The 17,463-nt window shown below is 39.2% G+C and overlaps 1 protein-coding gene across 7 annotated transcripts in view; it reads left to right on the top strand.

Moving 5' to 3' along the window:
- Nucleotides 1–17,463, top strand: part of ptprsa (protein tyrosine phosphatase receptor type Sa) — a 239,391-nt gene that overhangs the window by 135,272 nt on the left and 86,656 nt on the right. For all 7 annotated transcript variants that reach the window (XM_083940543.1, XM_083940546.1, XM_083940548.1 and 4 more), the window contains one exon: nucleotides 16,129–16,317. In XM_083940543.1, the coding sequence (XP_083796669.1) occupies nucleotides 16,129–16,317 (189 nt within the window). The remainder of the gene's footprint in view (nucleotides 1–16,128; nucleotides 16,318–17,463) is intronic.

Here is a 17,463-nt window from a genome sequence, read left to right as displayed (position 1 = left end):
GGCTTCAGGCCAGGCCTTGAGACATTCTACACTGAAAAAAGTATAACCTTGCTCAAACTAAAAAAAATGATGTCCAGATATCACATCTAAAATATTTGACTTCACAGAATCTAAATTGAGTAACTTCATATGACCTAATTATTTTATGTTGATGTAAACAATAATACTGCACTTGACTCAACCTTAATTTTTTGCCTTGATCCAAATTATTTTCTTCACTTTTAGTTATTGAACCAAACTAATAAATTGAAATTGAACCAACCTAATGTATTCACTTTTAACTGATTTAACTTGAATTGTTTGCATTGACACCAGTTAATTAATTTACATATATCCAAACTATATTTTTTACATTTTATTTGACCCAAAAATAATTTGTTTCCCACCTTATAAACTCTATAAAAAAGACACTTCGCCAACAGATTACATTAAATGTATTTATTAATATTAAACATATTAACCATATGCAACATTAACATTATGCAATCGGCCTTCATTTTTTTTTTTAAACTAAATGACAATGACTTCCCTTTTCCAGCCATGATTCGCGCACTTGCTGCCGGTGCCACCCCTCACGTTAGCTAACTGTTAGCTCGCTCGTTAGCTAGCTGTTAGCTCGCTCGGCAGAAGCAGACGTCCAGCAAGGAATCGCGGGAGTAAAAAATAAAATAATATTTTTTAATAATTTAAAATTATTTTTGCACGTTTTCATTCATAAAATGAGAAAAAAATGAACACTATAAGCGGATTTCTTGATCACTATAAGCGAATTATTTAAACAGCATTTGTATAGAAATGATTCTGTCCCAAGACTTTTGATCCGTATAAGCGGTTGATCACTATATCCGTGATCACTATAAGCGGTTTCCACTGTATCTGTTTAGCCTGGAATGTAGCCTTTTGGCTAACGTTAGCTTACATTACCGACACTTGTAAAGAGTTAGAAAATATATTTATTATTATTCACGGTCATAGCTGCTACTGCCAACTAGCTAGCCAGCTAACGTTACTGCCAGCTAACGTTACAATCATGCCAGGTAACTTATCGCCCCATATAAGTACTTAAATTGGGCTCTTCTTTGCAATTTTAACAACACGAAACACTAAAACATTAATTAATGGCAAAGTCTTTGCTACTTACGTTTATTTTTCGACGAAATCCACCCAGGACGTAAAGGATATCACGATGTCCAGCGTCTGGTCAGCATGCCGAGAGGGAGCTACCGGACTTAACATGTGCGCTGACTGAGCAGTGTGCAGTGCGCATGCGCAGTTCATTTGACTCGACCTAAAAATATTACCTGCAGGTCATGAAGAAAAAAAATTAATTGAGAGAAATCAAAAACTTTGTTTTGGGTCCTTTGGACGTATATTTAGTTCAGTATAAATCAAACTTGATGTATCTAAATGCAAAAAGAATGAGTTTTACAATCAAATCAATAATTTTATACTGTTTTAAATGGCAGTTATTAGTTTGAATGAACAACTGCATGTTACACTTTTTTCAGTGTATTTCCTGTCTTCACCTTTTCTTTCTGTTCTCCATCAACCTTTTTCTGTCCCTCTCACACAAAATCTCTACCATTATGTTCTATGCTCCCTCCGCTCTGTCTCTCTTTTCTGCCTCTACTAATCTTCTCTTGTTGTATTTCAATGGGTTTTGTGTGTGTGTGTGTGTGTGTGTGTGTGTGTGTGTGTGTGTGTGTGTGTGTGTGTGCGTGTGCGTGCGTGCGTGCGTGTGTGAGAGTGTGAGTAGGGGTGAACAACAGGTTGAAGGATGATGTGATCACCATCGTGTGCATGCATTTGATTTAGCAATTTACCAAGTAGATATTAACAAACTACAGAAAAATAAAATCTAAATTCAGATATATTTCCTCAGGGTGGGCTAGAACTCATCCAGAAACATTTTGTAGAACTGCACAGCTTCCTACATGCCAGACAAATGATTATTAGTCTCTCATTTCTCACAAGTCCTTTTATAGACCGAAATATTTTACCCAAACGTAGAAATATTTTTTTGCTGTACTGAGAGAAATGTAGACTCTGCTTTGAAATAGTTGGATGCAACCTCAGCCATAACGAGCAATACTTAAGAGAAGATAGAGATAGGGAAAAAAGGGAGAGGAAGGTTGAAGGTTAGTCTCACATTGCGTTGGGTTATGATGTTAACCATTGTGATCTTCACAGCTTTAAGTGTATTTATTTTAGCATTAAGAGTTAAGAAAAAGTGAGATTTCTCCACACGCAATCCAATTTAACATGGTTTTTGGATTTTGAAAGTCTAAGCACAGGTTGACAGCGAGCAATAGTCAGTTTGAGAATAGAGAGATGATAAGAAGAGAGATCATTTTCTCCTCCTTGCTATTCATTTAATCAGTATTCCTTGGATGATCCTTACAAGCACCAGCACAAATACACATTTACGTTTGTAAATATTCCCCTTGAATCCATTCATGACCCATTGGGTTTTTGTAACTACAATTTACATTTTCTCACAAATACATGGTTGTTAAAGCGAAAATTCTTTTCCTCCTGAAAGTTACTTTCCGCAGATGCAAGTTTTTCTGTTTTTACACTTCGATTTTTCTTTTGCATTGATTTGTCTGTGGTTTCTCTTTGTAGTGCTAATGTCGTGCTGTTTTGGTGTTGAAGGGCTTGGTGCTTGTTTTTTTGTATTTATTTAAGAGGAAGAGGTGAGTTGAGGGCATCAGACAGGCTGGATGAAAAATTAATAAGACATTTTTGTGTGTGTGTGTGTGTGTGTGTGTGTGTGTGTGTGTGTGTGTGTGTGTGTGTGTGTGTGTGTGTGTGTGTGTGTGTGTGTGTGTGTGTGTGTGTGTGTGTGTGTGTGTGTGTGTGTGTGTGTGTGTGTGTGTGTGTGTGGTTTACAACCGATGTGTGACATTGTTTGTGGTGTGTTTAAGTCTTTGTGTGTGCGTCGTGCGTGTGCACTGCCCTGTAATAAGACAGTGAAGAATAAGCCTGGCAGTATCAGCAACAGATCTCGCTGTTCTTCCACTTCCTGGCTCTCAGCTGACCTATACCCTCCTTCACTAGTCTGATGCACCTGTAGCGAGAGCAAGAAAGATAGGGGGGAAATGCTGAAAAGAGTTGTAGGAAGATGAGTAGAAAAAGCAAAGGGTTGGAAGGAGGAAAACACCACTGTAGAAATACCGTAATAAAGAAATGGATGAAGAAGAAATAGTACAATTCCTATACCTTATTGTACTTTTGTTGTACTTGTGAGTTCAAGACGATGAGCACACGGTGACTAAACAAGGACAACAATGGCGACAAGCATCACATTTATATCCTCAATGTCAAAAAGGTTTATTGAAATGTTGACTTTTTCCACATTGACATGCTTCTTTCACACATACTGCATGTGTTCTGTTGGTATTCCATCCAATGTTTCAATGACATGCTTCTTTCACACATACTGCATGTGTTCTGTTGGTATTCCATCCAATGTTTCAATTTTGTTTCCACCAGCCAGGATAGCCTTGTTTAAAAAGTTTCTACAATAATGCCAATTAGATGAAAGTTTCCAATGACTTGTATGTGTACGTAAGAAAGAAAGAAGGCATGACCCTCTTCACAGAGTCTTAGACCCTGACTTTCCTCATGTGTCCAACGGTAAATAATACCATTGTACAGGGCTGTTAAGATCTACACCCATTGTCACAGGTTACCTGCTCACAGTGAGACCATTCTCGTACAATGACACTTCTTATCAGCTAGTCAGTGTAAGCATTTTTTTTTTTAAACTGCATGCTCTCCCTTTGTGCACAATAGTAACATTTCATTTTTTATTTTATTTTCAAAGTTGTTATTTGGTTCTTGGCTATTTGAGGAGGCTTATGTGTTCAGCAATAATGTTCTGTAATGGTGCTTATGAGGTGTTACTTGCTGCTGTGTTTGGGATTCTCTAGCTGTTATTGGTGTTAGTGGTGTATAATAGAGGGCAGTCTTGGCACAAACAACAAATCAATAGGCAGTTGTTGACCACCTGGATGGCCCTCATGCCTCTGATCTCTCATTGGTGGTTTAAGAAGTTCTATGTTTGTTTTTATGTTCCAGAACTATTCTCTTTGCTATCCTTCAGCGACTCTGGTTGCTTCCGTTCCACTCTTAAAATATATATCTCTCCCCATCTTTCACCTTTTCCTCCCCCCTGCCCCACTTCACACTTCCATATTGGCATGTTCATGTCTGCCAGATTATTGCCAGCCTTCTCTCTTTCTTGCTCCCATCTTTCTTTCTGGTAGAAAAAGTTCCTTCCAGAGGAAATTCACTCGGATGAGAGTTTATGGCCTCTGAATCCTTTGATCCTCAGAACCTGTAATGCAATAATCATGTGTGATTGAAGGATGAAGAAGGGGGACACAATCTGAGTAGTAGCAAGAAATATAAAGGTGAAAGAAGGAGGGAGAAAAGAGGTGGTGCAGATTGACCTAGATAAGTGGAAGAAGCTTGCCTATAGCCAGGGTTGACTAGTTTCTGAACATTCTCCATCAATTTCATATCATTCCTGCTCAAGTGTAGTGGCCCTGGCCACTCTAGACATGTGGCCACAGCCAATATAAGACATTGGGTAGAGTAAAAGGAGGGGGAAAAGGAAGAGATGAAGAGGCAAGGAGATGGAGTGTAAGGGGCAAACAGAAGAGGGCCTAGGGTCCGGCTGATTGGTTTACTCCTGGCTAGAAATTTTAGATAAATGGTTCCTGTGTTGCAGTGACGAGTTAGCCAGGAGACTAAATTGAAAGATTTGTGTCTCCGAGACAATTTTCCAATGACAAGCTATCCCTGGGCTGATTGTCCTGAGCCCCTTTTTACACAGCCAGCCCCCTATTACAAAGACTGTTTAATCCCTGAGTGAGTTTATGTGCGAATACAGCCGCTTATTCCCTGGTGTATTCACAGATGGTGAATGGGCTTGTTCTTGACGTTTCTATCACACTGCTGGAAAACAAAACAAACCTCCGACAGCGAAGAAGAAGGGTGATTTACACCAAAAACTACAACAAAAATGTCTAACTAGGGCGAAAAACGAGCTTCGTGAACGCTCGTCAGTAAAGGCCAACAATGAACTCATCAGACAGTTGTCTTCTTTCTCTCTCTATAGAACAATAACAAATAATGTAATAAGTCAAATCAGTTTTAATAACTGACTAAATTAGTATTCACAGGGTGTTTAGTTGATTTCATGTGGCTCCACTGCATCACTTCAAATAAGCCAACAGGCTATTTGTACATGTCCAAACATATCAGACTCTATATGTAATTCAACTTTGATTGAAATTAGCAGTTAGATTTCCTGCATCTGGCTCTGACTTCCCTTCATGTTTTTCATTATAAAGTATTTCATTAAACTTGCAAAAAAATGTAAATCAGTCCTCTGCAGCTGGACATGGGTTTTACTTGCCCACAACAGTTTCTTATTAATCTGAGAAGACAATAACACAACAAAAAAAGATTGCGTTTTTGTTCCTACAGTTCATATTTTACAATGTAGATCATGTGGAATCTAATAAAAACGTCAATATCAAGGCGATTAAATGTGTAGGAATCAAATCAACAACGCAGACTATACTAAGATAGTGTAGGTGCTACACACAAGCAGGGAATGAGAAGTTGGGAGAAAGAGGTGGTTCCTGTGGAGTGACGACCTTTGGAGTGGCCCAACTCATGCATAAAGAAGAGCAGAGGGATATGGCCTGGACCACCAGCGTCATACATATACATGAGCCTCTTGCCCAGGTGACTGAAGTGGTACAATGCGGAGGTCGTGCTGCGGGCCCTGCAGGATTGGCAGACTTATAGTCCTGCATGCTTCACAAGTGCCGTGCTTACACTTCCTATAGTAAAGGTTGGCTGGCAAGCTTAACAGCATGATTATTAGTATGTCTTCTGTCATGAAATAAGAATAGTGTGTGTAGTAAGTCTCATCATTGGTTTACAGCACAATGCATAAACAAGAAATCCATTCTAAAACCCAATACTTAATTATATGAATATTGTAATATATAATAGAGAACAAAAGTGGGAAGGAAGATGTCAGTCGGAGAGAGGCCAGTTGGAAGATGCTTTCCAGGACTTCTTCATGATAACAAAGCTTGTTTCTAGAGTTCAGTCCAGATCCTACTGGATCGAACAGCAGCTCTTCATATTTAAAGAACGTTGTGAACCTTAGCCCTCAAAGACCAACGCCACTTCCAACATGTTTTGCTGTTTTTCCCTTCTGCCCTACGAATTTATACGGTACACTCATATTTACTGTCACATCCCTCTACTGAAAAGCATCAAGTTCAGTTTAAGCATCACATCTTCAACAGAGGTCATCTTCACTGGGTTGTTACAACAGAAGGGGAACTTTTTATTTTTTCCCTTTTGGTACCCTATCCACTATGTGTTTTTCCTTGTATTGTCATTTTTTTGCGGGCTCATTCTGTTGAAAAGTTTGACCATTCACCAATATATCAAGTGATTTGATCACTTTTTCTCCTAACAGTCCTGCGTGTTACCCAGTTTATCAGCATTATGCCCACAATCTCTCAGTCTTGTCATCTTTTTAAGCGACTTATTTATCTAACACTCCAGCTGTTCCCTCTTTGGTTTCTGTATGATCTATCATCTCTCAAAGTGACATTGAGCAAATAACAGGTGTTTTTTTTTACTGGCCCTTATTTCCTTAGGCACCACATACTCATAATTACTGTTCTGCTCACCAAAAGCACTTCAAACCTCTCATTAGTTGCTTAGTGCATTGAGAAAATGGTCCACTCAGACAATGACCTCACACCCCAGCTCCACACATCTACCTTCCTCCAAATCCTCTTGCAATTACCGTCAGTCTCTGTTTTAAGGTTTTAAGGTTTGGGCATTTGTTTGGGCTGGATTAGTTGCTTCTGAAGAAATGGCACAGTGCAGCAGCTCAGCCTTCTCAATCTGTTGTTGTTTTGGACCAAGTTGTTTTGGAAGCTTAGAGAGGCCTTTGCTCCACACGTCAGGAGTACTAAGTCTTGATTCTCACACACACATAAGCTCTGTGTTCACCTCTTGTTAAAGCAGTAGTTTTGGCATTTAGGTCTCCCATATGGAAACAAATCCATGTCGATTTTTTTTCACACATAAGACCGTCCTTAATTATGTAGATCAGTCCTTTTTTTTCATAGAAGAGGATTCTCCTGCTGAACAATGGTGATGAGCTGGAGAATATTGACAGTGTGTTATCCCGCAGTAAAAAGATGAATTCCACAACTTATTTTGCAGTTTAAAGGCTGCTCTGGCTTTTTTTTTCTCTAACTGAACTTATGGCTGCGCCTCAGTGAGCTGTCAAAGCAGCCCCCCGCAGTACACTTTCTCATCAATGTCATCATTAATTAGCTATGATATAAAGTTATGCTGCCTAGTTACACTGTCTGAAATGATGCAAGTCACTTTAGTTATATAAAAAAAGTTGAATTCAAATAGTTGAGAAGTTTTTACTCTCATGTAGCTCCTATTTATTTCCCTGCATGCTGCAGGGAAAAATCCCAGCAGAAAACATGTCTAGCAGCCAGACATTGGCTCAGTCACAGCAGTTTCATTATTAACATTCCTGTTGAATAGGAAGCAGTGATTTAGTTTGAAATTGATAGCACATTTTTGTGTATACCAGTATATACTGTATATACAATCACGCACACACATATACCATTGCTTACACCATGTTCCGCCCTACCCTGGTTGAGTTTGTATTATATTATATCTCTAAAAATTAAACATCAGAAGCCCAATGACTTGTAAAGACGACGCAGCATTGCCATCTACACTGTATGGTTAACTGACATTAGGTACCCACTGCGCCTCAGCACACAGTCGCACACTCCCGAATACATGCGCACCCATACTTACAGGAACAAACACAGACACACACACACACACACACACACACACACTCAAAGCCACCCACCACTAAACCAGACTTGACTGGTTGACGTTTCTCTATAGCGAGGCATTTCCTTTAATGGCCCGGCCCCATGCCCTGTCGGCCCTGGAGTTTGCATGTCTTACCTTAGAACACCTCAGGAGCCTGACAAGACAGGGGAAAGACAGAGAGAGACAGAGAGAGACAGAGAGAGATATAGAGGGAGAGAGATGGAGAGAAAGGAGGGAGTCGATAAACTTCCACTGGTGGAGTTGAATAAACAGAATTTTTTTTCCCTTAATATGTTTTTTTCTTTCCCTCTATCTCTTCTCCTCCCAGATAATTAGTCCTGTCTCTTGTCTGTGCTGTATCTATCATGGTTTGGGGCGCTGCATTCCAGCATTTAAAATCATTTGGAGGGCAAAGACAACATGTCAGTAATGGAGAGAATTGTCAGAGAGCCTTCTCCTGAGCTGAAACACATGTGCTTAGATATAAGAATAATTCAAATCACTATAACTAAATTGTGATGAAAATGTATCTTGCAATGATCTTTTTGATAAATACTCATTAGAAATTTGGATATGATAACCAAGCAGGGGGGCAAATAATATAACAATAAGATCAGTATGGCTCCAACACACACATGCACTGGTGAGGAGACATACACACACAGAGACATACACACACGGAGCGAAAAAACGTCGCCCTGCAGCTTGTTCTAGAGAGTGAGTCAGGGTAATGGTGAGTTGAAAGTGGTCGCATGTGTGGTGACACTTTTCAAAACTCTGGCCAGACAACGCTTGCTGGAATATTTATATATAATGGCAAACAGAAAGTGGTCGGTTAAACTTCCTTCGAGACCATAGATTATAAGTGTTCTCTCTGCCCTGGTAAAAGTCTGACAGGCTGGAAGTTGTAGGGTTTGTCAGGAGAAAGGGAGGTAGAGAGGGTTATTTGTATGGTTTGTAAAATATTTTAAATAAATGACAAAATGTTCTAAATTAATAAGATAGCTACGACTTGTTTTTGCAACTGAAATTAGATTCAATGAATAAAGTACTGAAAGAAGGTACTGGTACACAACCTTAATATCAGAAAGCTTACATAACAAACTAATTTTACAGTGCAATGAGCAATGCTGCAGTAGTGTGCCTTTCTTTCAATGTCCCTCCCACCTTTTTCAATCTTCCGGTCTCCCTCTCTCTTCCTTTGTTACTCTTTTCCTCAACCACTTTTCCTTTCTCTCATTTGGTCTTTCAGGTTATTTCTCTCTGGTTGTATTTCAGAGATTTAGATGTAAATGTTGCACTTCGTGGCTAGATGTGCTAAGTGTGGAGAATACCAATGGGACATCAGATGTCATTCTGGGAACAGAGCAGGGGGGTAGAGGTTGAGAGCTTGCTGTATAATAACCATTATTCAGCTGAGATGGCTATCCAGAGAGGGCTATCTGTGCTGCGGCCAGAGACACTGTGATTAGATTTCCCCTGTGTTGCTATTCTTTTCTGTCCCTGGATCTTTCTGTGTAACTGTTATGCTGTCTTCCTTTGTATGTTTGTCAAACAATTCAACACAAGTCTTGTTGGTTATAGAATTTGTGGAATCTAACATAAATTGGGCATTGAAGATGAGGAAATTAATGAATGCCCTTAGATTTCCATTTGGTTTGGTTGAAATATACATTTGGCTGCATTCCATCATTACAAATTACCAACTGTCAACCACAGAAAAGAAAGCTGCTAAGAGAAACAGACTGGCATGCAGTTTCTGTGGAATAAATACCAGAATCATACATGTGCACCTGGTTCCACACATTCTTTTCCAATAGCTGGTTGCTTTTAGCTGCTTTCCCTAACAGTACAGATGAGTGCTCACAAAAAACAGATAGCTCATTTCACAACATGAAGAATATACTTTCATGATCTTGAATCTACTCTGAGTTGGGAAAACGTTTACTTGGTTCTTGGTAGCCAAGCATATGATAAGTGAAATCCCTGGCTCCTGCAGTCCAAATGTCAAAGTTTCCTTTCAGCAAGAAACTGAAGCCTAAATTGCTCCAGAAGACTGTGTCATTAGTGTACATATGAGAATTACATTACAGTAGATCCTGATGAGCAGGTGGCATCTTGCTTGGCAGCCTTTACCTTCAGTGTATGAATGTTTGTCCGTGAATGTGGCATGTACTGTAAAGGGGTCTGAATGGTCAGAAGACTAGAAAAGTGCTGCATAAATCCAAGGCAATTTACCATTTCAATTGGGGGGAACTATGGTGCCCTGTGCTTACCATGGCTTGGGCCCTCAACCAACTTCTAGTTAGTGTTTTACACATATGCATGTTTGGACATTTATTCAGGTCATTCCTGTAAATTCCATGTCAAATGTAGCATTTTTGATTATCTACACCCATAGACCATGCATATTAGAAAATAGACTTCCCTAAATACAGTTTTACCCCAGCTGTACTACAGAGCCTCCCTCTTAAGGCACTCCTTTCTTTCATCTGGCCTGCCTGTTCTGGCTGTGTTATAGGTGCAGAGCAAATGAAACTGCATTGTCTAGTGTCCCAGCAGCTGGGTCTGCCCATTAGTTAAACATCTATTTATGTGTGTGAAAGAGCATGCCAACGGTATTCTTCATTCTCCTCCACTATATTTATCATCCTTTCTTAGCTTCTAATCTTAACCTATGTTTCATTCTCTCTCTCTCTCTCTCTCTCTCTCTCTCTCTCTCTCTCTCTCTCTCTCTCTCTCTCTCTCTCTCTCTCTCATTCTCCATTTCCCTGTCTCTTATCCTGTCTCTCCCCCCAGCAGCCCCTCTGTAGTATTAATGCACAGACCTGCATAAATCCTGTGTCCCTATGGTGTGGCGCTGGGTAATCAGTTAACCTGATTACACTGCTGATGAAATTAAATCATTTCAGTAAGTGAAAATAATAATATGAGTAATGGGTGTGGGGGACAGCGGAGCACCCCACGGCATTTGCTGCAGTCCCGGCCAGTTGGGTTTTACCTCTCTCCCTCTCTCTCACTCTTACTATAGCTCTCTCCTCTCTATGAGATAATTGATAGATCAGAACAAGCACCTTTAAAGCCACTGTGTCAGATATTTTGATATCACAAAATGGATGTTATGTGCAGTATAATAATAGGAAGATCCATATACAGGATAATATCCTGACTAACACTTCCAAGGTTAGTGGTTCAGTTGCCTACAACTGTTTAGCTTACATGGTAGAGCAGATCACTAACACACTGGGGTTAAGTGTCATGCATAATTGGTAAAGCATATTACCATCTTAAAGAATGTTGCAGGTTTTATTTTTTATTGAGCTGGTCAGCGGGTATAAAAAGGCACTGGAACTGACAGGAGTCAGGGTTAGGTTCTCATCGTAGTAGAGCATAGGTTGGGCGTACTATTCATGGTGATGTAAAGTATACTATGTGACACAATATTACATTGTATTTGCAACAGATGGTGAATACTAGGTAATTATGCTGCTATATACTGGGTATAATGTAGCAGCTGGAGTTCCAAGGTTATAATTAGAATTTTCACCATGGCCACTCATTCTTAGGTGTACTATATGTTGGAAAAAGTGACAGTGCCCACTCAATGACATATTTAAGCCCTTAAGCCCTTTTGTATAGAACTGCAGGACTCTGGTACAGTTATGACTATACCCAGACATAGATCTACTAAAAAGATATTTTGGTCTGGTAGAAGTGAATCAGTTGAAAATGGGATTAGTCAGGACACTAAATGAGTCTAAAGGATGGACCTTTTAAGAGGTCCACACTTAGCATGATAGAAACCAGTACGCAACAGCAGGCATGATTCTGCAGATTAACAGCTGGGGCAGTGGCTAAGCTAACCAGAGGCTGATTAAAGGCTTTGCACCTGTCATTTGTGTAATGATATTAAACGGCGAAACGAAATTAAAGACAATTATGCAGAATAATGGCAGTCAAGCCAACACAAAAATCAAAAACAAAGAGAACGGCAAAAATCAAAATCAAAATAGGGTCAACCTACCTCTTTGAGGCTTAGCCTTGGAGTCATGCTGAGCAAGCATGCTGTTGCATCGAGTGGGCTTTTTCTGTTCACCATCACAGTAACCCTAGGTTACTGTTGTTTCTCTTGTATGATTTAAAAACCTACTCTTATTAACATGTGCATTGAGCAACTTTGAAACCCGTCTAAATTCTGTTGAATAGTTTCCTAACTATAGTTATCTTGTTTCTTGAAACTATGCATTCTTAATTGAAAACATGTTTTTTGCATATATGAAATAATTATTTATTCTGATTAACTAAAGTATGATTATAGGGGTGCATTTGCAAGGCCTTTGTCATGCTGCCTAAGTTTTGGTCAGCACAGCAGTGTAGAGGACCAAGCTAAGGTGTCCCAATGCCAATCATCAGCATTTTCTGACAAGTAACTGACAAAGACCAATTAGTAAATCTATGGTATACCAAATCTCAAAAAGGCTTATGTGGCAAACAAAGAAGGTGGCCCAATAAAGGAGACGGGTTGCATGCTAGGAAGACTAAGATTTTCTTTAAGCACCCCCACGTTGTCTATTGAAACAAATGAACCTGCCGTCAGACTTTTTTTGTAATATATATACTAGGTAGTTTGTGTTCATATTTTAGCATTAGCATTTAGACTATGATAACGGAAATTGAATTTGAGTGAATATGTCGCTGAAATAAAAAAAGAAAAGATCAGAACTGATATGGTGCTTTGGGAATTCTTGGCACACTGCAGGATGTAAGTGTCTTATGTCTCATGGCTCTGTTGTAGGATGATCGTTGGCCTAAGTGACAAAAGCTGCTCACGGCAAAATAAACTGTGGCGCTCTCATCGTACAGTGCACAAGCGTCAATTCTATTTGGCCTGCAAAGATTTGTCTTCACAGAGAACCCTCCCAGTACACATCATAGAAATGCAATATGTATGCCATTATGGGTGACTGGCCCTTTGGGAATTCTAGGATACTATCAGCCCGTGTCATTGGTTGCCTTGTCCCCTTCACAGTCAGGCTGGCTAACCCTGAAGTAACACTCCCTCAATGAGTGATCTATTTATTTTTGCATGGCTGCCTTTATCGACAGAGCCTGTAAGCTTCAGGGGGAAAGATGGTATCAGATTCTATTCCTGGGGAAGTAAGTATCCAGCATACAGTACATTCCATTTATTCAGGAATGGATGCTGGTGCTGTATCAGGTCAGAGCAGCTGTAATGATAGCATCATCTCTCCATGGAATCCACCATCCCTGCTTCTTGTTTACTGCTGTTTCTTTGGTTTGTCCGCCCTCCTTTTTCTGCCCTCCCTTTTCTCATTCAGGCAGATTCTCTCTGTCAATTGCCTAATTTCGTTAGTCTCAAATCCACTTACTCTGTGTATGTTTTCGACTTTGTTATTGTAGTCTCTGCTGGCCCCGGCCCACTGTTCTGTAATGTGATGTGTGAAGCAAATACTGAATCAAATACATCAGATGAACCCCCCACCCAGAATGGAGAACAGACCTACCCTTCATAGACACAACTACCGTAGCTAAAGGAGTACGCCACTGCAGCACCCTTTATGGCATCGAATACATACAGTAGATCATTGATGACACACAAAAAGGGAGTTTGTAAGAACATATTGCTCTGGCTTGTTCTGAAGTTTTCAAAGGGAAGTGAAGGCTTGCCATTGCTTTTCTAAGCCCAAATTGAGCTTGGAATCAAGAGATTATACGAGGGTGATCATTAATAATCGATGGAGAGGGTACAGCACAGAGCCCAAACCAGTGTAAATGCCCGTACTTCTTTGAACCTAGCATTGAAATATTCATTATGCTCTGCTGATGTCAGCCTAAGTTAGTAACCTGTCTGGACTTGGTTTTGAATATTCACTATTTCAAAATGTTAACACATATGAACTCACCACTCTTCACACAAAACTAGTGATTAGTGTAAGCACATTAAAAACACAAAGTTTTCATCTTGGTGTATAAAGATCAAAAACACTTTTAGGGCCATGTCATTATGTAAGCTATGTACTGTAAATCCAAAATATTAATCATATATGAGATTTTTGCCATCCATTTAATATGACATACTTAAGTGTCATGACTTTAAATGAGATACTGGTCGAAAATAGAGGAATTTGAAATGATTATCACTGTAATCCATCATGATGTCATTACTCACAGTCTTATTTGTATAAAGTGGAAAATGTAATATGGAATATCTATCCATTTTCATTAAAGGCAGACAGACCAACCCTGTTTTTAGATTATGTGACTCCCAAACTGCGACTCAACTTAATGTGTCCCAATTTCCCTTAATGTGCGCCAACGACACCACCGTGATGTCTGCAGAGTAGACATGAGGTCATTGGCTCTCCAGATGAGCGGTGACCTCTGCTGTGCTACTGGCCAGCATCTTAGTCAGTCAATCTTCTCCAAGTTGCGATGTGGCCTTGGGTCTCTGATGCATATTACAGCTCAGGGTGCTTCCCCTTCAGCTCTCATCATCTAAGAATGAGTCACTCCTCTGGCTCCAGTCGGGGTAGATGTCAATCGATTTGACCCATGGGACTAACTGCCCCAAGAGAGCAGGGAGTCTGCATAAGGAGAACAATGACCATAGAGCACACTGTCCTAACAGTGAAATAATTGCTCAATCATGCATGACTATTAGCTGCAAGGGTACTTCAATCTTTGCTGACTAGTATGATGGTTCTTGAATTACTGTAGCAATAAGGACAGTCAAAGATGATTCAATCTTACACTTATACATAACCCTTGCACCTTTAATTCCAGAGTGGAATCTAACCAATTGGTATTCAGTCCTGGGGTATTGATAGTTTTAGTATGCCTTAACCAACTCTGTCGTCTCCTCCTCTGATCTTCTATTTGTTTTTAAAGCCATTTATTTTGTACTTGTTATACTGAGAATATTTGTAGGGAGCCTGCTTCAGGGCATTTGATAAGACTCATGGTTCTTAATTGACAAGCTAGTTGATAGTGGTAATACAGTCTGTGACTAACTGGTTATAGGATGGTTTATCTAAGCAACCAGAATGCTATGTCCTTTTTTGAGAAAGAGGATGGAAGCTTGTTGCGCTTGTTTCGTGGTCTTAGTCCTTAAACCTCTCCAATGCCAACATCAGCTTTCTGGGAGAGCCAGATTATTAATGAAATACAATTTACATGTTTATTCAAGTCTTTTCTCCTCAATTGGTTTATTCATTTATCTTATAACTGTACATAGCTGGCTCTAATCTCACATTCCTAAGGTGCATTTGTCTGAGCGGTCAGTGGTTAATTGGGATTAGAAAGTTGTCTGAGATCAAGGAACATGTTAAATACAATTGCATCATTAGGCACTGTAGTCACCTTATTTAATTTAACATTTTGAGGAGATTTGAGAATGAGATTGTTAAGGATTATGGTAACATGCGCAATATCCCAATGTCCCAGAGATGGACCTAATACATGGATGGAGTGATTTGCAAACAGCTAGCTAGCGCTGTCATAAATAAGATTGCAATTCATTTTACAGCATTATACCAACATTATACTGGTCAATTATGTTCAGCCTCACCGTTTTGGTTGGTATTCGCTCATGGCTATGGAGTGTGCGAGCACAGGGACATGCTGACTGCAGTTCACTAACGGCCACCAGTTTTCGCTACAAACTAGGGTTTTCTGAAAATTACACACAGCAAACCTTTAACTACACATATTACTAAATTAGTGCGACCATTTACCTTATGACATTAATTTTGTCTTAGTTTTATTACATATTTAACTCTTACAGGTCACTGTTTTATTGTTGTTGTATTGTGTGCTAATATGGAATTAAAAATTATTTTTGCCAATTTTGCTTCTTTCAAATGTAACATTCCATAAAGGCAGATTATCAATACAAAGATATCTCTTATTGCTGCTGTTGGATCACACCTACTAAAAACAGAAACCACACACTACACAGTTATAAATAGTTGTAAAATGTCACAAAGTATGAAAAATCTTTGCAATATAATAAATTATTTTATCACATTTTAGTTATGTCACTTTTGTGTTATAGCACTCAGTTCTAGCAAAAAGAGAAATATGAGCACAATGATTACAAGCAACTTATTTTTATTTTTTAAATCATAAAAGCTATTTCTGCAAGTCATGGACTCAGATCTCTCCTTTTCTCTGCTCTTTTCACAGAGGACCTACTCCCACCAGGCTTTCCTAACATTGACATGGGCCCCCAGCTCAAAGTGGTGGAGCGCACTCGAACAGCCACCATGCTCTGTGCGGCCAGTGGCAATCCTGACCCAGAAATCACCTGGTACAAAGACTTCCTTCCCATTGACCCCAGTGCAAGTAATGGGCGAATAAAGCAGCTACGCTCAGGTATGGAAAGCCTATACATAATATTGCTGTCTTTTTTCCTTCTTACTAACTTGAACACTTGTTTGTTTGCCAATAGTGTAATAATCACATTGCTGTTTTTGTGCTTTGCAGCTTATGTGGCTTCAGTGTCTGCACCCCCCAAAATATTAGATGTATTTAAGAGCTCTTTGTTAGCTTTTAAACAGATTCACATCTCAAGCTTGAGAACACATCTAATCGTTTAGTAAGGAGGTTACTGCAATACTCACTAAATCACTTTCGGTTGAACACTTTGTAATAATGTTAACTATACTTTGTTTTTTGGTTAATTTATCCAATGGATCTGAGTAAGGTTGCAGTACAACAAGATATAATGAGAATTAATTTACCCCATATATATAATCCTTATTTTAAGACGTAAAAATCACCCAAAGTAGAGATAAAACACAGTATATTGCATTAAAAACTAAAATAAATTAGTTCTTACCCAACTAAACCTGGGTCTTGACTATGTTTAAAGCATTTAAAATTTAAATCATGAGGGCTATATTTCCTAGATTACAACATGAAAAGCATATAAAATCATCATCCAAAAAATATTTGGAAAATAACAAATCACGTTTAAGATTTTAACATTACTGAATGAGGTCGAACGATGTACAACACAGAAGTGTGTCATAGTAGACAATGAGAGCAAGGTCCACATTCTACTGACACAACTCAGTGGTGGATATGTTGTCTTGTTCCCATTGATTAAACCCCACAGAGAGGCCCAGTAAAGCAAAGTCCAATTATATTGCTAATTAAGTGCAGACTCTGGAGTTGCCCCTGGCAATAAGGGGTAGATATTTCAGGTCGATGATTTGTCACCATCCGAAAAAATCCAATGGCTCCTATTTGATTTGTTGCGTCAAACGTAAATCAGTGTAGACACCACTAAATAAAGTCTGTTGCAATTGAGTCCCTGCCCCAGTTGTGGCCCTCATGAGCTGTACACTCAAGAGAATCAATTTGTCATCTCATTATTTATTCCTTTACAGGTCCAAAGCTCCTTAAGATGCTTTTTAATTTTAAATATTATTTGTATTTAACGTAATGATGCACAGTTTTGAGATAGATGTACAACCTTTTAAGATTTCAAAGCAAAACCTACTATCAAAATATGTG

This window comes from Echiichthys vipera, assembly GCF_963691815.1.
Source record: "Echiichthys vipera genome assembly, chromosome: 3".
Classification (NCBI taxonomy): domain Eukaryota; kingdom Metazoa; phylum Chordata; class Actinopteri; order Perciformes; family Trachinidae; genus Echiichthys; species Echiichthys vipera.
The sequence above is the reverse complement of the archived record's forward strand: the minus strand, read 5'-3'. Positions and strand labels throughout refer to the sequence as shown.